The sequence below is a fragment of the Pogoniulus pusillus genome, chromosome 5 (assembly GCF_015220805.1).
Source record: "Pogoniulus pusillus isolate bPogPus1 chromosome 5, bPogPus1.pri, whole genome shotgun sequence".
In the NCBI taxonomy this organism is placed as follows: domain Eukaryota; kingdom Metazoa; phylum Chordata; class Aves; order Piciformes; family Lybiidae; genus Pogoniulus; species Pogoniulus pusillus.
The window spans coordinates 19971590-19996562 of record NC_087268.1 but is presented as its reverse complement, the minus strand read 5'-3'; the positions used below and the strand labels follow the sequence as shown (position 1 = coordinate 19996562).

Sequence of the window (24973 nt, the reverse complement as noted above, 5' to 3'; positions counted from 1 at the left end):
CCTGGAAAGGCAGTTAGAGCGAGGTTGAGGACTGGTCTCTTCTCCTTAGTAACAAGTGATAGGACAAGTGGAAATGGCCTTAAGTTGTGGTAGTGGAGGTTTAAGTTGGATATTAGGAAAAAATTCCTGCCTAAAAGCTTTGTCAAGGTCTGGAACAGGCTGTCCACAGCAGTGGTTGGAGTCACCATCACCGAAGGAGTTTAAAAGTCATGGAGTTGTGGTGCTGAGGGACATGGTTGTGATCTGGCAGTGCTAGGTAAACAGTTGTACTCAATGGTTTTCTCTTCCAACCAAAACAATTGCATGACTGAAGAAGTACTTTAGTTGTTCACTCCTAAACAAGCATAGCCCTGCAGATGTGCAAGTTTCTCAGATAACTACAACTATTCTGCAAACTTCCAGCAGAAACTTTTAGTTCATTTTAATGTGGACTAGATTTTCAGATTAGCATATACGAACAAGCCTGGTATTTTGTTAGTCCAGCATGTAAATTCTTCTTTTAACAGTCTTTCAACATTGATGGAAATACTAACCTGAATATTAGCAATCACAGAATATTAGAGGTTGGAAGGGACCTCCAGAGATCACTGAACCCAACCCCCTTGCCAAAAGGCAGGATCATTGAGGGTAGTTCGCACAGGAATGCATGTAGAGTCTCCAGGGAAAGGATTCAATCAAAAACTTTAAGTTTTTAGGTGTTTCTGTTGCTCTAATTCCTTTACAGGAACTCAAATGCAAAAACATTTTCATCCACGTATGTCCAAAACTTTCCAATACCTTATACACCATTTCCCACTCTACAGAGGACTGCTTATATCAGGAATCTAACAAAGCTCACCTAACTAATTTTTTCCTTTGCAGGACACTTTAATAACGGGGTGGCAGCAGTTATGTCTTTCGGCAATACTCCTGAAACGAATTTGAAGAATATCCTTTATCTTTTAAAATATGTATTTCAAACAAAATATGCAATGCTGCCTCTGAGAACTGATCAAAACTCATCTGTAATGTATCTTTCAATCCACAAAAGGGAGGAGTCCCATCTGCTTTCCTTGCAACTGACAACTAATCAGCTATTTCTGGGAAACTGCCTAACATAGCATCCCTAAGAGTAAGGATTAGCAATTTTTTCTGCCTTCCCAAGGCAAAAGAATGGGATTTCTTTGCAAACACTGAATATTCTTTCCTCCATAATTAAATTAACTACCAGTAAATTTTCCAAAGTGAATTACTGTGAATAAGACTCTCTTGGATATGCCTTAATAGAGCAATTATATTTCACATGACACAGATTGAATGGGACCTCAGAATATTTGAAAACATGTATTAAATGACCTAATAACTACAATAAAGTCCACTGTCAGACCAGGGTGGACTGGCAGAGTAGAAAGATAAGCATCCAGATTTGTATGTCCTACTCCACTTTAAAACACATCTGAATCCCCTACACATTGCATGTTCCTGCGAATAACTTGCAGCAACTATCTGAGCAATTTACAGCTTACAAAAGATGATCCTAAAGAAATGCAAAGACAATTTATTCCTTTTAAAACTTCTGTTTTATCTACTTCTGAGTTTTAAAAACTGTAGACTTTTCAAGTAGGACTGTAGAATTTTCAAGTTACATGAATTAGAAGCATGACAAAACCACTGCAAACCAAAACACTCCATCCTACCTTCCCTAAACTGAAAATGCTGGCTTTCTGCAGAATATATAAATGTATTTTAAAAGACAGTGTGTGTACATGTGTGTATATACATATATAGAGATATGTTTTGCCTTTGTTGTGGCAGAATGGCTGCCCAACAACTCAGAGCAATAGGAATAGCTTGCAGAAGAAAGGAATTTGAGAAAAAACAATGTGACATGTTACATAAAACTGTTTCTTTATGAAACACAAACAGATTAACTATTATTTTTGTTGGCTAAACCCAAGAAAGCAATTAATTAAACCAAAGCTGTCCTTACAGAACCATGTTTTCCGTATTTGCGGAACACAGGAATTCCATTAACTTAACTCATGCTTAAAAAGGGAAATGTACCTGGAAGTAAGAGGCTACACAGATTTAAACAGCTCAGCAAGAACATACAATATTTGGCATAAAGGAATTCACCTATTTTGGCATGATTCTCCACATGCCAAATGCAACTAGCCAAATAGTGATGTGGTCTAGAACTTTCTTCATTAACTGCATCTAAGTTAAAGCAGAAAAGTATTCATCAATTTGGGAGACACAAGCTTCTCTTTCCTCCACAGTTCTTGTTCCAGTGATTGAATATGGTAGGCAAGGTGAAATAATCACTCAGAAGAATAACTCTGACTTCAGCTTCAAAGTGGTATATCTGGAAGCAAAACACACCTCTAATATAAAACTATCCTATCACAAGTTGAATGGAATATACTCTGCGCTGTTACATACCTACACATGCATACCTTGAAATAAGAATCATCAATAGGATTGACAGGCAAATTAAACAGGAACTTGCTATCAAATTAACAGAACACTGACAAATGAAAGGTTTGTGGGAGAAAGATTGAATTAGGGTGAGACAGAATAAAGCGTATACTGTCTGATGAGATTCCTTTTTCACAAGCAGATTGATACTGTCTTGGTGGATAAGTTAACCATCAGCCAATAATGCACTCTCAAGGAAAAGGTGGCCAAGAGCATTCTGGGCCTTCAAAAAAGCATTGCCAGCATATTGAGGAAGGTGATCCTACTTGTCTTTTCACATGTGGTCTCACCAGTGCTGAAGAGCGCTCTGTCCAGTTCTGAGCTTTTCGGCACAAGAAAGAAAGAGACATGCTGAAGCAAGTCCATCAAAGAGTCACAAAAATTAAGGGACTAGACTGTCTTTCACATGAGATGAGGTTGGGAAAACTCTGATGGCTCTGCCTCAAAAACAGATTTTCAGGGGGGATATACCTGGAAGGTGTGGCCATTAAGGTAATGGAAGCAGTAAAATTTAATTTCCATCCCAGACCATGTGATTCAGAAAAATACCACTGCTAGATTTACAGTCTTGGTGTTCCCCCTCCCCCCCCGATTTCACATAAGAACCCTGTATGGACAAGAAGTACAGAAGAGACCACAGACTTCTAAAACAACAAACAGAGTTCTAACATCTCACAAAATATGTTGTAACCCACACTAGCACTACAGCCACACATTCTTGCAGTAATCCACGATAACAGGTCTCAGTTCTCAACAAATTCACTTAGAAGAGAATTCATCCTATGACCCAATTACAACACAATCAACAGTTCTATTTTGGAGATCATCCAACTATGCCTCAGTGACAAGAGAAGAGAGCTATTCCAGTGCAAGTCTGGTTGCAAAAAGGTTTTCACAGATCAAAAGATCACAATGATGCTGAAATCAGGGTACCTGTCTCTCTATGGATGGTATACCAATAAATCAAAAACAAAGGGCAAAAGACAGAAATAATGTTTGTCTCTACAAGGATAGGTCATTAGTAACGTCAGTAGTTCTAAATTGGAAGAGGTGGAAGAATAACTCAATAGAAATTGAAAAGACAATTAAAATAAGGCTCACCTTTAAGACAGCTCTCCATTGTTCTAAGAATAGGAGTTACTGAGTAAATTTAAAATAGTATGCTAGGCATAACAATACTGCTACTTTTCCCCTTGTCACTACTGTCTATGCCATAGGTGATTGCCTCCTTCACTCACACTGACAGCAGTGGCACCAAGCTGAAGTGAGAAAAGGTTTTCTTCTCTTTTAAAACTGTACTCCTAAGAGCACACCACAGATGTATTTATAATATATTTAGACAGTTATCTCATTTTAGACAGATTTCTTGGTTCTAATGTTCAGATTTAAAAGGGATGAAGTAAACAAGATATTAAGATGATTCTCTTTTATCTAAGATTTGGGGAATTGTAAATCCTGTTATTTACAAAACAGTGCTTGTTAATTTCAAGAAGGCCACCCACAGACAAATAAAAATCCCCAAGAACTAACGGACTTCTCTGGATTACAGGTATAGCCAAAAACATTAGAAAAGTATTCTGTCCTTTTCCCCAAAAAATAGAGTTAAGGTGCACCCATATAAAATAGTCAAGCCTGGCAGCCACCAAGATTTCTTACAAGCTCAAATACACTAAGGTTTTTCAAACATCAAAAGGGCTTTTGGCTGGACAGAAAATATATGAAATTCTTTAACATTTTTCAGGCCACAGGCTCAATCTTTTTAAAACTGATCTTACTGACAACTGGCCCTTTTTCTTCATTAACTTTTGAAGACACTGAGGAAGTAACCAGAGCTCCTACGTTCACAAACTACTAACTCATGCATGTCCAGTCACCCAAGAAGCATGAGGGAAACCACTGTAGACGACACTCAGTTTTGTAACATCTGTAGACTCAGTCAAAATGTTTGTACCTTGAAGATTTTATTCTTTATACATGACATCTGCAACTCACAAGCTGAAGCACATTTTGAAGTCAGCATGTGGGAAGCTTTAAGTACTCCTGTGTATTGTAAAATTAGTGTACAAAAGGTGAAATTCATCAGTCTCCAAGACTCTAAAACACATACTGCTGTAAGAACCAGATTCTCTTCTCAAAATCTGAAAAGCTTACAATGATTTAGAATTATTTTTATCTGATTTCATGTTAAGCCTCAGAAAGAACTTTCCCGAATGAAGAGAAAAGGTATGGCACTTATCAAAATTATGACATAGAACTATCAACCTTACTATTTTCTTAAGTATTAAGGCAGCTGTGCCTTAACATACGTTCATGAAAGTCAATCAAACTTTAAAATTAACAAACATTTTTGGTTTCAGCCACCTGAAATGGAAAATAACTTGACACAATGCCAGAGTTTCAAGAGACAGTCTATTCTGGAGATAGCCCAAATCCAAGATCTCAGCCATCTATCCATCACCAGGTATCCCACAGCATATTTACAAAACCATGCACATTTATTTTTCACTTGTACCCTTCACTTCTGTCCCTGTCTTTATATGTGCTTTACATATTGGTCAGTAAAAAAGGTATTCCACCTCATGAACAATATACAGCAGAGCAAAAGGCAAAAAAAAAAAAGTTGTCAGCTGGTTCTCAGGTGCAACATTTCTAAACCTTACAGGTAGTACACCTTCATTGCTATGAACCCCCAGTAATTATGTACCACATTTACTTTTTCTATGCAAACCACATTATCTTACCAAATGAATTCTAAGAATTAAATGAGTGATTTGTGGTAAGAAGATCAAGAATCATAGAATGTCAGGGGCTGGAAGTGACCTCAAAAGATTATCTGGTCCAGCCCCCCTGCCAGAGCAGCATCACCTAGAGCAGCTCACACTGGAACGCATCCAGACGGTTCCTGAATATCTCCAGAAGGGAGAACTTCACAACGTCCCAGGCAGCCTGTTCCAGTGCTCTGTCACCCTCACAGTGAAAAACTTCTTCCTCAGGATCACATGGAACTTCTTATGCCTCAAGTTCCCCCCATTGCCCCTTGTCCTGTCACTGAGCACCACCAAAGAGGCTGGCTCCATCCTCCTGGCACTCACCTCTTACATATTTACAAGCATTATTGAGGGTACTCCTTAGTCTCCTCCTCTCCAAGCTAAAAAGCCCCAGCTCCCTCAGTCTCTCTTCATAAGGAATATGTTCAACTACCTTAATCATTTTTGTGGCTCTCCAGAATACAGCCTTCTATCTTTTTGCATTTTATTATAGTGCTGGTGAATATTTTAATTTCAGAGTCAGATACCTAAAAAACAGACCTTAAGTATCTACTTAAAAACTATGCACTTCTATTTAGTTTCATCTATTCTATTTTTCTTTACCCACCAACACTAAAAGAGTTAAAGAAACAGATAATTTGTTTAATAAACTGTAGGTAGGAAGGAAGCAGCTGTCACAGGAACTGCCATTATTGTTAAGGCTGTTTGTGTGAGACACCCATGAAAGTACACAAACTCAAGTTTTTTAAACAGAAAAAAAAGACACTATTACAATTGTTAACAGAAAAGCAGCATCATGCCCTGTAGTTTCAGCTCTCTCAAATGCCTGTTATCTGTGCAAGGAAATTCCTGTGCATATAATCACCAGTTTGTCAAAAAACATTTCAGAATTGGTACATGTAAAGAAGTCTCCTACTGCTTCAGAGCATTTTTGTGGATCCTTTCCAACTCCATCATCTCTTTTCTTCGTCAACTAATACCATCAAGAGCATGGCATTTCTCTTCTAAAATGTGTTCATTATAATTCAACTACTGTAAGTTTAAGTTTCTTTACTTGCTTTCCCCTTCTCCATTCAAAAATCATACAATTTTCTTTCCTGTGGCTTTTATAACACACTAATTCTGCCAAATTCTTGCTGCCTGCCCATATTAATTTAAAATAGCTGCAGGTTTGAGCTATTCAAGTTAAGAGTTCTCAAACACTGGAATAGGTGCTCCATGGAAGTGATTGAATCCCCACCCACAAAGGTGTTTCAAAGGTACAGACGTGGTGCCGAGGGACACGGTTTAGCACCAGACCTAGAAGAGTTAGATAACGGCTGTGGCTTGATTCTCTTAAAGGTCTTCCCCAACCAAAACAATTATATGATCCTAAGTGCCACGTGCACAACCCCTCTTTTCAATATTTCTACTACAAAGTTCAGTTTTTTCCTATTACATCAGTTAAGTCTGCTTCAGATATTCTTCTCTTTCTTGCCAAGGCATGTGGAAGCACGCTTCCATAAATCATGAAATTCATAAGGCTCAGAAGAGCAGAGTAACGGGGCAAAACCGATGGGCAGCAATGCCTAGAAACAAGCAGCATAGACCGAAAGCTCACAGACCCATTTAACATGCAAATATTTGGATGGTGCGCAATATATACTGTTGAATACACGTCAGATAGGTTTTATCCAGTGGCTGAGTGCCTGCCGTCGCCGCAGCTCCCAGACGGACAATGCCACGTTACCCCGCGGTTACCTGTTAACAGTCTGCGGGGCCGGCACACAGGTAAGTACAGCCCCTCTGTCCGCCCAGGCCGCGCCGCGGCCCCTCAGCCCGGTACCAGCCGCTGCTTCTGATGTGATGATGCCACGTCGAGCTGCGCCAACACCGGGCAGCCACAGCCCAGGCAGTTTTAACTGTCAGAAACACTGCCTACCCGAAGCCTCACCCGCCCGCTCAAAGATGGGAACCAGACCGAGAACCGCCGCATCGGGTTGCCTTTACCGAGGCGCGGTATCGGGCCGTAGATAGCCCCCCACACACGGCGGACCCCGGGCCAGACGGTCGCGCGGTCCCGTCATCCCCGGGCCCCTCTCACCTGCAGCTGGAGAGGACACCCCTGTCCCTGGAGCGCTCCATCGCCACCCAGCCTGACACCGCCGCTCCCCTTGGCAACGGAACTCGCTGCCGAAGCGCGGCAGCATTGGCCACAGGCGCGACAATCTGCCCGCCCATTGGCCACGGCGGCCCCCGGCGGGGAGGGCCCAGCCCTGCACATGCGCAAACCGAGGCCTGCTACAGGCCGAGCCCTCTGCGTTCCCGCGCTTGCTTCCGAGGGCCCTGCAGTGACAGACCTTGTAAGAAGTCGCTAACATTAGAAAGCTCTCTGCAGAGTCGCCCATTCTCCAGGGAAATCCAGCCCAAGATACCCTTACGCTCAAGAACATACCCCACACGCCTCTGTAATGTTTCTGAAGAGGATCATCCAGCAGTTTCACGGTTTATACTTTAATATTCTTGTCTTGTCATCCTCAAAAGCAACATTGCTATGTTCAGAGATGCAACCAAATAGATAATGTTACTGCTCCCAACCAAGTCAGACCTTAGCCTGCCTCCTTGAGAGCTTGAGGTTCGCCTTCACCAGTATGTCAGCAGTGCTCAACTTTCCCCTCTCCAGCAGGTATTTCATCTGATGAGGCCGCTGTCTCCAAGTGACCTTTACTCCATACTCACGCTCAGGAGTATCCGTAACCAGTACTGCTGCTGATTCCCCTCTCCCACAGGGATCAATACCAAATACCAGCTCTTTTTCTGGATGCCAGATAAGGCTACTTCTCTTTGGCAGAGTGCTGCTGCATCTATGGTTCCTTACAGAAGCCACCTCTGGCGTCTCTGTATCTGGTGGACTAAAGACTTCTGGCTCCACAGGTTGGGGATCAGGTAACAAAAGTATTTCTCTACAGGTATCCTGACTGTGCACCTGGATGTTGGCTTTTGCTGCTGTCCTTTTGTTGGGCTGGCTGTTCTTCCTTGTACAATTCAAATGATTTGACAGGTGGGCTGCAAATCCTTCTGGATTCTCAAAAGTTAAAGGTAGAAATTTGCAGGCTACAGCTTTTTGACAAACTCCTGCATGAAGCAAACTGTGGTTGGAATTCTTATTCTGGGTCTTGTGAGGACCACAGTGCTGCTTCTGCTGTACTTTCAACACCACTGACTTGGTTGTGTCAAACTGTGGGCACACCTGAAGGGAAAGAAAAAAATATAAGTAATTTTCTCCAGACAAAAGAATTGCAACCTGGTTCTACACTCCCACCTACCTCATTTTCCTCCCAACATGCTAATGAAGCAGGTAATCTGATCTGTGGCACCACAAATCTGTTAATCAGGCTACTAAGCAGGAGACACCTCTAAACTTCAATATCCTGTTCTGCCATTCTCTAAAAAGTGACTGAGATGCAAGTAAGCTGCTCTGGCAAATTATAACAAACTAAAGATTTGAGTTTTCTAGAAGCAGACAACAGTTGGATTTTTCTTTTAAGTCTTTCAGATTTGAAACATTTACAAAACTGGATCCTCTTTCTTTATGTGCCTTAGCATAACTCTGAATAGATTCCATGAGTATGTCCTCAGTACCTCCAGAGGTTGAACTGAGAGCAATACGAAATTACTTACAGAATGTGCATTTAGCTCCAACACCTTAGATTAAGTTAATACAGGTTTCACAATATTTCCTCAAAGCATCTTTGCTCCAACCTCTGTTATTCTGAAGTAACAAATCACCTAAAGGCCACTTCTAAGACTGGGCTTCTATAGGAGATGGTCAAAGTTTATATATTTATTTCTATATATTTCTCTGAAAGAATCTTATCTCTTACTCAAAACCTGTAAATCTTTCTATTACAGTACTCTTTATCCAAGTGTCAACAGCAAGAGTCGGGTTCTATTTCATGCAATTTGCTTTTCAGTAGAGCACACTAAATTGGGTTCTAGATATGTTAACTACAGATCCCTTTCAAGATTCCTGAATTACTACATAATGCCTCAAAAAAACTAAGTGCAATTTAATTAAATATAGTGATGGTCTGCTGTACAGCTGAACTGTTTGAATGCAAAGCTTTCATGCAGGAAAAGAGAGAAATGAACACAGGTGAACCACTGACTTTGAGGATATGACTCTGATCTTTGGAGATCCCTTCCAACCCCTACCAGCCTGGCTTTACAGAGTTACATTTAGTCCAACCCTCCCCACTAAAGCAGGTTTGCCTAGATTGGGCTGCACAGGAATACATTCTGGGAGATTTTATAAGTCTGCCATACAGAAGACTCCACAACCTCTCTGGGTAGTCTTTTCAGTACCTCAGCACCCTCAAATGTGTTTTTGCTTTGTTTTTGGTTGTTTTTTTTTTTTTTATATGTAGGTGGAACTTTGTGTTCTGATCTGTGCTTGTTGCCCCTTGACTCCTGCCCTTTACGTATTAATAAGGTCCTGCTCTTTTTCAGGCTGAACAGCCCCAGCTCTCTCAGCTTCTCCTCATCAGAAAGATGTCCCAGCCCCCTCCATTGGAGTCTCTCCAGTATTTCCCAGTTTCTCTTGAACTGGACACGACAATCCAGATAAGGCCTCAGAATGGCAGAGTAGAGGGGGAAAAGAACCTCCCTCAACCTCCTGCTCACATTCTTTGTAATGCAACTGTAGAAAACATGTAGGGCAGGATTTATCAATGCTGGAGCCTAGCAGTCAAGAAGGTAGGAAAAACTTATAAATAACATAACATAAGAAGAGGGGAGACAAAAATCAGTTGCTACTGAAGCAAGTTACAAACATACCAGGATTTTCAGTGGAAAAATACCTAACAGTTTCAGTACCAGTATCTTTAAATACATTTTGGAACCACTGTATGTTTGAAATTAAAGGGATTAATGTCAGTGTGCCCATTTCCACCTCTTCCAAACAAAAAGAATGCTTGTTCAAAGCAGATTATTTCACTTAGTGTTTCAGGAGCCACAGAGCTAATTCCCTCAAGTATTAAAAAAAAGATGGGAAAAAAAAAAACCCACAGTCATCTTCTGCTTCAAAGTTAAGGCAGCACAAAAATAATTCCAGGTCACTAGAAAGAAAGGAATTTCATGCAGGTTTGAAACCACACTTACTGAGCCTGCTTTGTGAAGAACAGAGCATCAAGCACCAATACTGCTTAAGCAAAAGTCCTGTAGATGATGACTATTGTTGTACAGGAACAGTCTGCAGCACCTTTTTGCTCCAAGGGGGACTTTCACTTTTTTTTTTTTTAATCTTTAAATTAAATAATGTAAAAAGTATCTTAGAAAACTGCAAACAGTCCCTAGAATAATTTTTTTCAGGCCAGAAAAGGAGCCCATCAGATATGGAGTGATATGGAGAGCAGCTATTCAAAACACACAGAATGGAAAAGAACACAGGTTAGGACAAATAATCCTGAAGTGAAAGCTCTCTAAATTTGGCAGTGTCAGATTTAAACCCATAACATTTCAAAATATGACATTCAGTGTTCAAAAGTTGTTTCAAGCAGCAAGCCAATAGAAGAATTCCACCTAGTGTTTATTATGTGCACAATTTTCAGATGCCATAGGAAAGTGTTTTCCCTGTAATATTTTTTCAGAATTAATTTTTCAGAAGATAAATATTAACCAGTACACACTATATGTGTTTTATGCCTTCAAATAACCAAGACCTAAGTGGTAGTAGTCAGAACGTGAAGCAACTCAAAGGCACTTATGTTTTAGACAGCTGCAATAAATTCAGGCCTGTACTACTAATTCAGTATCCAGAACAGACAGGTTTCTGTGGAGACATACAGGAGAAATCGTGAAACCAGTTGCTGTGGCACACAGGGCAAAAGAATATTCTGTACCAACCCAGTCAGCAGAGGTGTTCTGGTCTACAGGTTTTGTAGGCATACGTCTTGGATTCTTGGCTGAAAGTAGAGCAGTTTCGTAGCAATGGACGGGTCCCTCTCGTGGCCTTTCAAGGAATACCAGCTCTGTCTTCGGGATCTTGTGGATACGTTTCTTCGGAGGCATCAACAATTACAGTAAAGCCACTTTGAAACGTCATGATGCTTGCTAGAGAAAGTGAAAGCACCCCAAGGAGATGCTAAAGTGTCCTCAAATCTGTAAACGGCAAATAAATGGTCTTGCAGAAAAAATTATTTGAAAACCTTAGATCTAGTAAAACATTTATGTAACAGTATGGCATGCAGAGTCTCTACACAGTGTCTCTTTCCTACCAGTCGTGTTTGAAAGTTCAGGTAGATTTAGAAATGCACAGCAGAATAAATAAATGTTCCAGAGCTTCATTCATGCTGAGAGCCATCTCTGCATCTCTGAAACACCTCCAGGAATAGGGATTCGACCACCACCCAAGGAAGCCTGTTCTAATCCTGAGAACCTTTTCAATGAGTTTCTACTCTGTCCCGGGTTAGAGAGGATCCCTCCCCAGGAGAGAATAAACTCACCGCAATACACATTTTTTTTTTAAAGTCAGGGAAAGATTAAATTGTATTTCTTATAGTGTAAGTATAAAGAGAGATAAACTACTAGAGAAGAGATGGGGGAGGGATCACACGGCGGCGAAGCAGCAACGGCAGCAGCAGCAGCCAAAACTGCAGCCGGGGAAGATAGGCAGACGCAGCTCAAAGCAGCAGAAGCCAGCGAAAAATGGGGAGAACAAGCTGTGCTTCTAGACATTAAGCTCTTGATGCTCCAATGAAATTATATTAATTTATCTATTGTTGTCATTATATGTCATTATATGTCATTATATGGGCTATCCCTGGAGTGTCCATCTCTTCCCTGTGTCTGAGCTAGAAAATCAGCTCAAACGGCCACATACAGCTAGCATAAACCTCCCCTGGTGCAATTTAGGGCCATTTCCTCTCATCCCATCGCGTGTTCCTAGGCGGCAGAGACAAATATCCACCTCACAAACTCCTTTCACGGAGTAGAAAGCAATGGATTCATCTCAGCCTCCTATTCTACAGGCTAAACATTTTCAGTTTCCTCAGTTGCTTCTCTCATTAAGACCTGTTCGACAAACCCCTCACCACCTCCAAACCCTCAATGTTTTCCTTGTAGTGAGGGCCCCAAAACTGAACCCGGTACTGCAGAAGAAAAATCTCAAGACATTGAAATGGGAACAGTTGACCTACTGAACCAGCTATGGCAAGTCAGCTATTTAATAAGTATTTCAAGAATAACTTTTTCACGCTAGCTCAATATCTAGTCAGTCTAGTCACAGACACAGAATGGTTTAGGAACTAAGAGTCAGAAAAACTTCTATTAATTTAACACATAAACCCGGTATGTAATTCCACTATATACTGTAGGACTGAGATAACCAGAAACCTTCTCATTTTAGCTGCTAACTGCCCTGTACCTTTTTAATTTCGGACATTTAAAAGTTTTTAAGTACAGAGCATACCTGTCATTTACCTCTAGTATTCACCGTGTCTTGCGCGGGTTTGTTTGTTCAACCGAGGGAATTATTTAAGCGAAATGACATTTTATTTAACTTTCCACTCAAAACATGCTCACTACAAGCAAGAAAACGTAAAGACAGCAGACTCTGGAAAATACATTCCCTCACCAAATGCGGAAGACCGCAACTGCCTGGCCTATTTCCACACAGCCAGCCGAATGCCGCCGTCACACACCGATAAACAATAAACCCCCACGTCTCTTCACTCACGAGGGACGACCCGAGGCCGGTGCTCTGTTTCACGCAGTGATTTCTGCCCGAGACGACACTGTTGAAGCGCGTTTCTAAGCTGTCCCTGCTGGAGTGAATGCAGCTGTCCTGGGACAGAACCCATACCATAGGCACCACCGGACCGAGCGGCAAACGTGGCTCCTACTGCCGGGACCGGCACAGAACTAGCCACTCCCAACAGCCTCGGTCATTCGCGGGCTACCGGTACTTCCGCAACCCTCGCCGCCGCCGATTGGCCTGCCTCACGTCTGCAGCATCTCATTGGTCCAGTCTGGCACGTGGCACCAACGACCCGTCGGGCGCCAAATTCAAACCGGGAAACGATAGTTTCTGCCAGCGGTGGAACCTGGATCTATCGCCTGGCCGGGGAAGCGGTGAGTTCCGACCTGAGCTCGGCACTCCTTCCCATTGTATCAGGGTATCTCTCAGCCACTCCGTGAAGACTGGATACAGGGCCCCGCAGCCCTGCGGGGGCTGCGCTGGGAGCGTAGACGGCAGATAAAGGGAAGCGTCTAGGCTCGAGCCGCGGCGGTGGGGCCCTGAGGTAGCAGATGGACTTCCTGGCGATTGTGGCAGGCCTGGAGTTGGAGAAGAAAGAGACACGAAGTCTTTAGTGCTCTTCCCCCTTATGATTTCTGGGGCAGCGCATCCGTAGAGCTGTTTCTGGGCCTATACTGGTAGTAGAGGCTCGAGGCCTTCTTAGGAAGCGGCTCGTCTCTGCTGGGAATGCCATGCCTTGGAGGCTAGCTGAAGGTGGCTTTACCGTTGTCTCGAGGGGATCTCTTTCTGAGGGAGTGGAGCTGATGCCAAAGCGTCAGTGTGTAACTCTGAACGTTTGTGTTGGTGGCCTTCTAGTTGCTGGGCTGTCTATTCCCTGCACTAAGGGGATAAGCTTGATGTTTTTATCTGCTAGACTCTTTCCAATTTGTATCTATGTAGGAAAATCCCTACTGAGATTTTTCTTCTTTACTGACTAGCCCGAATAACTTTACCAATGCAAAAAGCCTTTTAAATATGTTTTTTTCTATTATTGCTAACTATTTTGTTTTACTTCTGCTTGCCATCCCTAATACTAAGCAAGTACAGTTTATATTCTTGTTCTGGTATGGTTTGCTGCAGGAGACGGCCTCCACCTAATTCCTGAATGGCATGTATGTACAAGTGCTGTTCCCAGAAGAGGCATACTGCATATTCGTCTGAAAGCAGAATCTGAATTTTGTCTCCTCTGCTTTATACTTTGTAATCTAAATTGTCCTAATGTTTGACACTTGAATTATATGCTGCTCAATAATACATTTAACTAGATCTTGACAGATATTCAGAAGGAATTACTAAAAGCATTTACTTTACATTTTAAAGGATCTAACTTCTGCTATGTATTTATTATGTTCCTTTGTAATGTTCAGGGCGATCTCTGTTTCCCAGTTCTTAAACCATATGTTACATTTCCTTTTATCTCTCCTGTTACGCTTTGACAAAGTGTGGATAAAGGAGGTACAGTGCTATTTTTCAATACCCTCATCAAACTCATTTAATGCTTTATTCTTTATTTTTCTTTCCTTGTTTCTAGCTTTGTAGAAATTGATGAGAATCCATGCTCTGTGAGAGGCCTCTGGTGATTTACTGGGTCTTTCCTAGATGTTCCTGCCCCCTACATTCTTCATGTATCTTGTCTTGCAGGATTTGGTTTTGTCCCTTTCAATGGAGAGTGACTGTACGGATCAATAATGAGGACTAGCCCTCGAAGGCCCTTAATTCTCAAAAGACGGAAACTAACCCTCCCACAGAATGATGCATCCAGTACTTCAGCAGGAGATGAAAACAATGGTCAGGAGCACAGCCAGGATGACCAACACAACAGCCAACCCAGAGACAAAACCAACTGTGGCCTGCAGAAATTCCCAGCAGGAATAAAGATAATTGACCACCCTACTATGCCCAACACACAAGTGGTGGCCATCCCTGCAAATGCTGATATCCAGAGCATCATAGAGGCACTGACAGTAAAAGGAAAAGAATGTGGTAACAATGGACCTAACAAGTTCATTCTCATTAGCAGTGGGGGCATGTCCTGCTCATCATTGCAGCACCTCCCATTGGAGACGAAACCCAGTGCAGCAACCAAGGCTGCAAATGGTCAAGAGAGAGAGAAGAATGTTAAAAAGATACCTAGCCTTGCAGGAGGAACAGTGCTCTGGCATTCAGGAATTGATTCTGTGCTTGGACAAGAACAGAACAACAGTATGTAATCTTTACTAGTTCTTTTCCTGACAGATAAACTAATATGAAGTGGGCCAGTGAAGTGTAGTGTTCAGATCTCAGTATACAGTTAATGAAAAGTATTTCCTTCATTGCAAAATAAGTTATGGATTTGATTCTAAAAATCTGTAAATCTGTGTGTCTGTAGGGAAATATAAATGACCTTAGTTGATCTATTTTTGGTGGAAGAAATCATAGAATGGTCTGAGTTGAAAGGGACCTTTAAAGATCATCTAGTTCCAACCCTGCCCCAGCCATGGGCAGGAACAGCTCCTAATAGACTAAGTTACTCAAAGCCTCATCCAGCCTTGTCTTAAATGCTTCCAGGGGTGAGGCATCCACAACTTTTCTGTGCTACTTGTTCCAGTGTCTCATCACCCTCATTATAAAGAACTTCTGTGGCCCTTCTCTGGGAAGCCATACTCCACACAAAGACTCACAAAAGCAGAGTAGTGGGGCAGAATCAGTAAAGCTGTAGTGTTGGGGAAAACAGAAGGACTGGCTTGAGGACATAGAATCTAGATGAACAAAACCCTAAGCTTAATTTAGAAAAAGGGTTACAGAATCATAGAACTGTTTCATTTGGAAAGGATCTTTAAGATGAAGTCCAGCTATTACCTAACTACCAAGTCTGGTGCCGAGCCATGGCATCTCTGCCTCTTTTAAACACCTCCAGGGGTGGATGGGGATTCAAGATTCAACCACCTTCCTGGGAAGCCTGTGCTAAAGGTTGATAACACTTTCAGTGAAGAAATTTCTTCTAACACCCAACATAAATCTTCCTGGTGCAGCTTGAGGCCATTTCCTCTCATCATATCACTTGTTCCTAGGGAGAAGAGACCAACACCCACCTGTCTCCAATCTCCTTTCAGGGAGCTGTAGAGAGATAAGGTCCTCCTCAGGCTTCTTTTCCCCGTTCACTCTGGACCCATTCCTGCACCTCAGTGTCTTTCTTGTAGTGAGCAGTACGGCTGGATTCAAAACTCTTACAGGATACACTACCCAATGTCAACACACACGGCCCAAGAGCTTTGAAAAAGCTTTTAATAACTAAGTGGCAAATTTGTTTCCTCCTTGTCTGTCTCTCAAAGCTGCTGAATACATATCAGAAGTGGGATGGATTTTGCTCTGAAACGTTGTTTGGATCAAATTTGTATTTGCAGCTTAAAATAACAATGTAGCTTTTGGGCTGTAGCAAATCTTATCTCACAGTCTAGTGCTATCGGACAGGAACCCACAGATAGCTGCAATATTGTATTGCTACCATCAGCCTTACCAGAAATAATGAAAATCATGTTAGTTTCTGTTGCTGCAGTTCAAAAACTTGGAGAGGTCTGAGTTACTGACATGTCTTGCACTAGGTCTTTCAGTTAGAATTTATGACAACCTTCCTTGGGCTTTGCTTACTAGGTTCATCCTTTAGCTAAAATATTTGAGTTATTGAAATATTCAAACAATGTTGTCCTGTTTTGTTTGAGAGCAATAGTCTGGGCTAAATGTTTGTTCTTAAGGATGCAGCTTTTTCCAGAAATTGAGCAGATTCACATGAAATTAGGAATTGAGGGTTGAATTCCTTCCACATGAAGCATTAGGGTTGCAATACCATCTTGTCCGGAGACATGGATGCTGCATTCAGAAGTTTGACTACTGCCTTCCTTTTGGCAGTTGAGATGAAGGGCAAAGAGGGTTTCCTTTGAATAAGCAGAGCTTTGGGCTTGTTATCCCAACAGGCAGTGGCGAAACAACAAACTCCATGTTGGATGATAGTCTAACTAACATCCAGTGGCTGGGGAAGATGAGCTCCCATGGGCTAAGTCCCTCTTCTGTGAAGCAAGGTATGGAGAAAGAGAACCAGATGCCTCTGCGGGAAAGAATCAAGGTAAGTAGGAGAGGACAGCAGACCATGTGCTAAAACTTCTGATAAAAAAGTAGTCGATGTGGACTGATGGCTTGCAAGAACTAGGCATCACCATCTCTTAAATAACCCAAGTTTGGCCTTTACTGATTTGAATATCAAAACCTGGAAGATCCAGGGATGTTTCGTGGCCCATCTTGTCAAACCTGTGAGCACTCCTGTATCATTCCTTCTGTCTCAGACTGAAGACGATTATGCTGCTGCTGCTGCTTCTACTTCTACTGCTGCCACCTCCTCCTCATGGCAGGATTCAATATCTGAACGACCTCCCTACTCCTACATGGCCATGATCCAGTTCGCTATCAACAGCACTGACAAGAAGCGTATGACTCTGAAGGACATCTATACCTGGATTGAGAACCATTTTCCATATTTCAAACATGTGGCAAAGCCAGGCTGGAAGGTAACAAGCAAGCCCTCAAGTTGCTGAGGGCAATGGGGTGATATTATTTCGGATGAAAATGAAAAATTGCTCCCCAGCCTGCAGAGCTCTATGTAAGTTAGTTTAAACACTCCACCCAAAACACCCTCTCTTTCCAGATGTTCCCTGTTCTACTTTTTATATCCCGTTTCTCATTCCAATTAAGTGAGATGATGGGACGTTTGATCACTGGAGTAAGAATAAGGATCTCAAGAGTAAATAGAATAAGAGACTGATGACAGGATTGGCTAGATGTGCAGTGAATAACAAGGTTCGTGTTGTCTAGATTATGGAATGTAATCCCTTTGCCAGAGCAGTCACATCTGAGGTAAGCCTTGCAATGCTGATAAGAAAACTACTGCTTTTCAACCTCCTCCTCCTCCTCTCTCTCCAGAACTCTATCCGACACAACTTATCCCTTCATGATATGTTTGTCCGTGAGACATCTGCTAATGGTAAAATTTCATTCTGGACTATTCACCCTGATGCAAACCGTTGCCTGACATTGGACCAGGTATTTAAGGTTAGTGCTTCATGCAAAGAAAATGGGATAGGCTAGCCGGTTCCTAAATGCCACACTAGGCAGATAGAGTTTATTTTAAGCTGCTTTGGCACCAGCCTTTTTATAGAACCTGGATTTAGTAAATTTTCTTGACAGACAATCCCTGTATTTAAAAGAAAAGGTGCTGTGGCTGTACCTATGAGCTGGAGCTTCTGTAGGATGGATTTGTTCTTCAGGTTGTGTGCCAAACGTAATAATGAGTTTGTTCAACTTCTTTCCCAGGGACTGATTCAAATTTCTTGTGAGAAGCTTTCCACTAAAGTCAACTGGAAGTTCCTACATTGTTTGAGTTGATAGTCATAGGATGGAATTACCTCATCCCAGCTAGGGACAAAGACAAAGAGTACTTTGGGAGTATTATTCTGTGGGATAAACAGCTTGTGAGTCTCTTCAGTGTTTTCTGCAGTGGGTGGGAAGATTGTGTATTGTTTGCTCAGATTATAGAATTTTAAAATGACCAATTTATTCCCTCTTTGATTGATAACTTCATCTCATTTTTCTCCCTCTCAATGACTTGTTGTCACTAGCCACTGGACTTGGGGTCACCAGCATCACCTGAGCATTCCGAATCGGTAAGACTTAACCTTCTCTCTTGTGGCTTGGGCTTCCATTTTCCTGCCAGTTACTGAAAGAAAGGACAAGAGACTTGGGGAGGGGAACTAGGTCACTGCTGCACTTACTCTTACAGCTCCACTAACCCTTTTTGGGAACCGGGGCAGGTTAAAGCTTAGTTGCCTTCAGGGGTTATGCTCTCTCTGCAGCTGGTAGAACTATACTGCTGAAGTAGACTGCAATGGGCACTAAGAGGCTTCAGACCATAAACCCAGAGATTGATGATAAATTCCTCATCACCATGGCAGCAGTCCCAATCTGTACTGGGGCTCAGATCCAGACAGAATAGGAACTCTGTGCTCTTTTTCATTTTGGAGCCCAGCTTCATTGTGACTCTTGGACAGATGAAACTGCTGTTTCTCTTGCATTCAGAAGTTTTAATGACAGATTTGCAAACACACTATATGCTGTGGCTACAGTCTTGTCCTTTCCATTTGCCTAGCCTTCTGATTCCTCTGTTGCCTCTGCTATTCCACTTGAACATCTAGCCAGTCTGTGGTTTGTAAAAATACAGTACAGTAAATAAAAGACAATAAAGCCATCATGTTCACCTTTCCTCAGGCACTGAGGATGCTGAAACCAGGCCATTTCTGCAGTAGAATGTGCTGCTGGAGCTGCTTTGCCATGCCTTCTCTTTTTCTACAACAGCTTTAGTTGGTAGCTGGCATGGCTGCAAACCAGCAAGTGGCACAGAGATAAAGCTGGTATAAATGCTGGGTGTTAACAGCTGCTCTCTGTGTTAACACAACACAGACTTCTGGATTCACAGCTCTAAATGAGATGGTAGAATGAAGATGGATTCCTTTCTTTAAATATCTTTTCTCCTTTCTTATTTCACAATGAATGCAGCATGAAAAAAGACACCTTCCAGGTCCCCAGAAGAACATGACAAGCAATGGCACCAGCAAAATTGAACCCCAGAATGCTCGTGAGTGTCTGCATTAGCCTAGATCAAAGACTCAAATCAATCTCATAAATCTAGGGCACTCTCCAAGGTTCCCTTAGGAATAAGAGACAAATTTTATCCAGGTTTGACAGCTTTTAGCTTACCTACTGTCAGGTTTGGAGCCGAAGGCAATATCTTGCTGTGTTAGAGGAGACATGATGGGGAGATGGAGGGGATTGGATACTTAAATGGAATGAAATCAGTTTGTCCCAATTTGAGGGCTAGTATCTCTATGAAGGACTATTGTCTTGTTCGTCAGGTCTCCTGGTTTGGAATTTCTACCCCCAAATTCAGCAGAGGAGGCAGGTGAGCCTATCTGGTTGAATCATAGAGTGGTAGAATGCCAGGTTGGAAGGCACCCCAAGGATCATCTGGTTCAACTTTTCTAACTAATAGTATAGTTTAAATGAGATGGCCCAGCACCTTGTCAAGATCGATCTTAAAATTATCCAATACTAATCCACTACTTCCCTTGGAAGATTATTCCAATGTCTAACTGTTCTCATGTGAAAAACTTTCTTCTGAAGTCCAATCAGCATCTACCCCTTACCCATTGCCCCTTTTCTTTTCTGTGGCTCCTTGTAAAATGAGAGTGTCCATCTTCTTGATAGCCAGCCTTTATGTACTGGTACATGGTAATAAGGTCTTCCCTAAACCTTCCCAAGGCTGAACAATGTTTCTGAATGTTTATTTTAGTGTATTTAGAGAGACTTCCTGTTAGATACTTGGATTCCAAGAGATAGTAGAGAAAAGGTAAGAGTTTAGCGAGTTGATTCTTTTCCAGGACGAAAAATGAAGCCTTTGCTTCCTCGCATCAACTCCTACCTGGTGCCAATCCAGTTTCCTTTGAGTCAGCCCCTTGTCTTGCAGCCTTCTGTGAAGGTTCCTCTATCTGCAGCACAGGAAGCATCCCTCAGCAGCTCAGAAACGTTCCAGAGTAACAAGCGTGTGCGCATTGCTCCAAAGGTTGGTTTCTTCTTTCTTGTTTTATGGGAACTTGTTTTTTCAGTTGATTTTTTTTTTTAAATTTTTGTGAATAGGATGGTGATGGGGTTTTGTTGTTCATTTGGGAGTTTTTGTGTGTGACTTTGCTGTTGTTGGGTTGGTTTGTTTGTTTGTTTTCCCTGTAGTGCTTGCCTGCTATGGATTCTGTTCCTCAAATTCCTTTATGCATGTCACTGTCACAGAATCTAACACATCCCAGAATACAGTTGTTCTGGCCATGCAGCCACATTGTTGGCTCAGTCAGCCTGTTGTCCACTAGCACTCCTATATTCTTCTCTGTCAGCTGCTTTTCTGCAGGTCAACCGCTACCATGTATTGACTCATGGGGTTCCAGCCTATTCAAGTCACTCTGAATTGTTGCAGCACAGCCTGATGGTGTTTCAGTTATTCCTCCCACTTTTGTATCATTTGTTCTACCCCGTATACATTTAGTGTTTCAATATCTCTGAAGAGGCACTTCATGTTTCTCCGAAGAGACCCCTTATTCTGAGAGAACATTTGCACATAGCCTCTTCCCAGAGGTTTTTGGTACCTGCTGTTTTCTCATTCTGTGAATTTCCCAGTTATGCTTGGCTCAAGCGAAACAGCCATTAAACAGGTTCCTTGGCCTTTCACTGACTGCTCTTGACTGCTTAGACGTAGTGAATCTTCAACTTCTTTTGTTCTGTCTAGCCATAGTCCTGTGTTCCTTTGTATACCTGCTGCTTTATGTTCTCTTCTAGGATTTACCTTCAAACTGTACCGTTTATTTTGATAAACTCGATTTTTTTTTCCCTTTGGCTTCTGGGAAAGTTGTCCTCCTTCATTTTTGTTATTTCACAAGTAGACAGTATAAGGAGGAGTCAAAGAGGTTACACTTTTCCAGAAACATTTGCCTTGTGTCTGTGTTCCTAGAAGTTCCTTGTAGCAGAAGTGCTTTGAAGGACATGACTTCCAGTCCCTTAACTTAAACCCTTCTCATGTGACTTCTTTATATCACTTTCACACAGATCAATCTTTATCTGTTTTTACACTAAATCCTTTATGAAGATGCTCCTTTTCTGATGTCCCGAAGTGTCAGTCTTCCTCTTCGTCTCCCTATCATTTGGATTTTGGGTGGGCTAGGTCCTTGCATACTGACTGTATATCACTCATGTTTCTTTGTAGATGTCACTCTCTACAGAAGAGTCATTCTCATTACCTGTGGCTGCTGTCAAGGAGGAGAGTCCATGTGGTGAAGGTTTATTTTCCCCAACTCATTCTCTAAAGGATAACAGCTCCCAGTCTGTTGAGCCTTCTTTCCCTGAGGGTGCCTATATAAAGGAGGAAGAAGGCTCTCAACTGGATGACTGGCTCTTGCCATTTGCCTCAACCCTAATGGTAAAGGAAGAGCCAGGCTTCTTGCTCCCAGTCTCCTCTACAAAGGAGAAGAAACAATTCACCATACCAAAGTCACCATCTAAGGGTGTTTCTGATACATTAGTTATAAAGAGGCGGGAGATGGGCAGATCCAGAAGGAAACAACACCTAGCACTGCCTAGCTTAGAAGAGCCTGTCCTTATTCTGCAAGAAAGTAATGGTTTTGACCTGCAGGAAGGCCAGTCCCCTGAGAATGTGTCACAGCTCAGCTTCTCACGGAGGGAAGAGGGGCCCTTTAAAACACCAGTCAAAGAGATGTTCAGCAAATTGCCAGTTTCTTCCACTCCCAGCAAAGTCTCAATAACTACTACCCCACCACTGGGGGCCCATGACCCCTGGAAGCCTGCATCCTCAGCCAAGGGAAGTCATGTCCTGGACTTCAGTCCAGTAAGAACTCTTCAGTTGCCATTCACGTCCCTCCAGGAGAACCAAGACCTGCTGGATTTTACCACCACACCCCTTTTTGAGTCTCCTCGGGAACTGCTCTGTACAGAATCCAGTGACATGGAGCATGCCCCCTTCACCAGCTCTCCAGCTCTTATTCATGAGTCTGCTAAGCAATCATCTGTTGAACTGCCAGCCTCTGGCTTTACTGAAAACCGATCGCTCCTGGAGGGTCTTATTCTGGACACTATGAATGACAGTCTGAGCAAAATCCTTCTAGATATCAGCTTTCCTGGCCTTGAGGATGAAAACTTGGGGACAGATATTAGTTGGTCTCAGCTCATAACGGAACTGAAGTAAGATAGCCTGAGGACTGAATTTGACTTTTGATACTACAGAAAGCACTCTACTCTTCTGAGGTCTGATCATGGAGTCTAAGAATGTCTGCTTTTCACTTCATTCCCACATCTATGGGAAGAGAGGGCATTATTGACTCCTGCTAAGCTGGGAGAAAGGCCCATTGGCTGCTGCTATGGGCTCCCTTTATAAGTTGCAATAGGCTTTATGTGGAATAAGATAGAACCTCTCTAACCTTGTGCTAGAGACAAGAGTCCCTGGGGAAAGGTTATCAGGTGAACATCTAAGTAGGCCCTGAATACCATTTGCTACTTACAGCATCAGAGGAAATGAATGCACTCCTCAACTATGTACAATAGCAAAGAGCCTGGGAACCTCCCCCTAGCTCTGTTTTTCCTTTACTTTCTTCTCCTGTTACTTGGTATCTTCTGCGTAGATTTAATGGCTGTATATACTGTACATTCCTTAAATTAGCCTTTAATTATAATAACTTTATTCTTGTAGGGTTGTGGGAATATTTCAGCTGCTAAGGGGTTCCACAAGTCCTGTCTACCCTAGACAAAATCCCTTTATAACACAAATACTGCTGTTTCATCTTAGACTTAGCAACACATTGATCTAGGCTGTTCTGAAGGTCACTGAGGCAAAGATCTGAAAAGTGGCCTATATGTGACTTGAGTCAAATTGAAACAGGTTGCAGCATATTGCAGCCTAAAAATCACAGTTTGTCTTATTTTTTACACACTGGAATGAAAAAGGGCTTGGATCAAGCTCCTCTGGTTCCAGAGTCCTATTGTTATGTACCTAGAACACTAGATAGAGAGATTACTGCAGTAAGATGGAGTTCTACATAATGGTTAAAACTGCCTTCATTGTGATCATCAGATGAAAATGTACAGAAGAACCTACATAGTCCAGATGATCGCAATGAAGCTGATGAAGAGTCTCAAGAACAGGTCTTGTGAGGAGTGGCTGAGGGAACTGAGGTTGTTTAGCGTGGAAAAAGGCTGAGGGGAGACCTTACTTTCTACCACTCTCTGAAACAGTTTGTAGTGAGGCAGCTGTTCTCTCTCTAGGAACAAGCGATAGGATGAGAGGAAACAGCCTTGAATTGTCAGGGGAGGCTTAGCTTGGATATTAGATGAAACTTCTTGACTGAAAGGGTTCTCAACCATTGGAACAGGCTCTTCAGGGAAGTGATTGAATCCCCATCCTTGGAGATGCTTGGAGGTTCTAGCAGGGGAGCGAAGCTACCATATACCCTTGACCGATGAACGGTACCGTCTCTATCAGGGAAGGTTGTCCTTTACGACCGAGCGTGCAGTTTCAGGAAGGACACACATGGAGCGGAGAGGGAGGAAGGGGACACCCACCTAGCCAGCCAGATCAGCCAAATCAACCCTGACGATCAATGGGGAGACAGATGTCACAGCCAGATTGCCAGAAGGGTGACGAAGCTGGTGAAAGGCCTGGAACACAAACCCTATGAGGAGAGGCTGAGGGAGCTGGGGTTGTTTAGCCTGGAGAAGAGGAGGCTCAGGTGGGACCTCACTGCTGTCTACAACTACCTGAAGGAAGGTTGTAGCCAGATGGGGGTTGGTCTTTTCTCCCAGACAGCCAGCAACAGAACAAGGGGACACAGTCCAAGTTGTGCCAGGGGAAGTATAGGCTGGATGTTAGGAGGAAGTTCTTCACAGAGTGATTTGCCATTGGAATGGGCTGCCCAGGGAGGTGGTGGAGTCACCATCCCTAGAGGTGTTCAAGAAAAGCCTGGATGGGGCACTTAGTGCCATGGTCTGGTTGACTGGATAGGGCTGGGTGCTGGGTTGGACTGGATGATGTTGGAGGTCTCTTCCAACCTGGCTTATTCTATGTTTAAAAGAGGCAGAGATGTGATGTTGAGGGACATGGTTTAATACCAGACTTGGTACGTTTAGATGGTGGTTGGACTTAACAATCATAACGGTGTTTTCTGACAAAATGATTCTATGATTCCAACTGTAGAGTGATCTTTGGAAACACAGAGAATGTTTCTCTTGGTGCACTCAGCCAACTCATGCCAGTTCTCTAGAACTCATGTCAAAAGAGAAAGTTACCATGGGAAAGACCTGATTCTTCTGCTCACAGACAAATGATGGCTCAAGTACCTACATA

General features: G+C 42.6%; 3 protein-coding genes across 7 annotated transcripts in view; 1 reads left to right on the top strand and 2 right to left on the bottom strand.

Annotated features, from left to right (window-relative positions):
- TULP3 (TUB like protein 3) overlaps nt 1-7751 on the bottom strand; it is a 35766-nt gene extending 28015 nt beyond the window's left edge. The window contains exon 1 of one of the 3 annotated variants that reach the window (XM_064143436.1): nt 7660-7751. Coding sequence is in view for 1 of the 3 variants with exons in the window: in XM_064143435.1 (XP_063999505.1) it covers nt 7309-7445 (137 nt within the window). In the remaining 2 variants the exon portion in view is untranslated. Of the gene's footprint in view, nt 1-6965; nt 6981-7308; nt 7607-7659 lie in introns of those variants that run through there. The other 2 variants (XM_064143435.1, XM_064143437.1) reach the window with 2 other exon arrangements.
- RHNO1 (RAD9-HUS1-RAD1 interacting nuclear orphan 1) lies at nt 7703-13141 on the bottom strand. Of its 3 annotated transcripts, none has more exons than XM_064143440.1 (3): nt 12838-13141; nt 11109-11363; nt 7703-8454 (listed from the first exon to the last, which is right to left on the bottom strand). In XM_064143440.1, the coding sequence occupies exons 2-3, from the start codon at nt 11271-11273 to the stop codon at nt 7807-7809; spliced, it is 813 nt and encodes a 270-aa protein (XP_063999510.1). In that variant the 5' UTR covers nt 11274-11363; nt 12838-13141; the 3' UTR covers nt 7703-7806. The 3 variants fall into 3 exon arrangements, with proteins under 3 accessions (XP_063999510.1, XP_063999509.1, XP_063999511.1); XM_064143439.1 differs by having other exon boundaries at nt 12940-13141; XM_064143441.1 differs by lacking the exon at nt 12838-13141 and adding an exon at nt 12673-12820.
- Nucleotides 13142-13299: 158 nt separating this feature from the next.
- FOXM1 (forkhead box M1) lies at nt 13300-23459 on the top strand. Its single transcript, XM_064143429.1, is given in 11 exon segments — nt 13300-13334; nt 14641-15201; nt 16950-17098; nt 17316-17537; nt 17950-18082; nt 18198-18259; nt 18261-18293; nt 18645-18689; nt 19579-19657; nt 20460-20641; nt 21827-23459. Coding segments are annotated over 10 exon segments (2415 nt in total). The 5' UTR covers nt 13300-13334; nt 14641-14687; the 3' UTR covers nt 22823-23459.
- The last annotated feature ends 1514 nt before the right edge of the window (nt 23460-24973 follow it).

Coding starts and splice junctions, on each gene's coding strand:
- RHNO1 (XM_064143440.1), bottom strand. CDS start 11,273: ATGCCTCCGAAGAAACGTATCCACAAGATCCCGAAGACAGAGCTGGTA. Junction 8,455..11,108: donor AGAACACCTCTGCTGACTGG/GTTGGTACAGAA, acceptor CTTTCCCTTCAG/GTGTGCCCACAGTTTGACAC.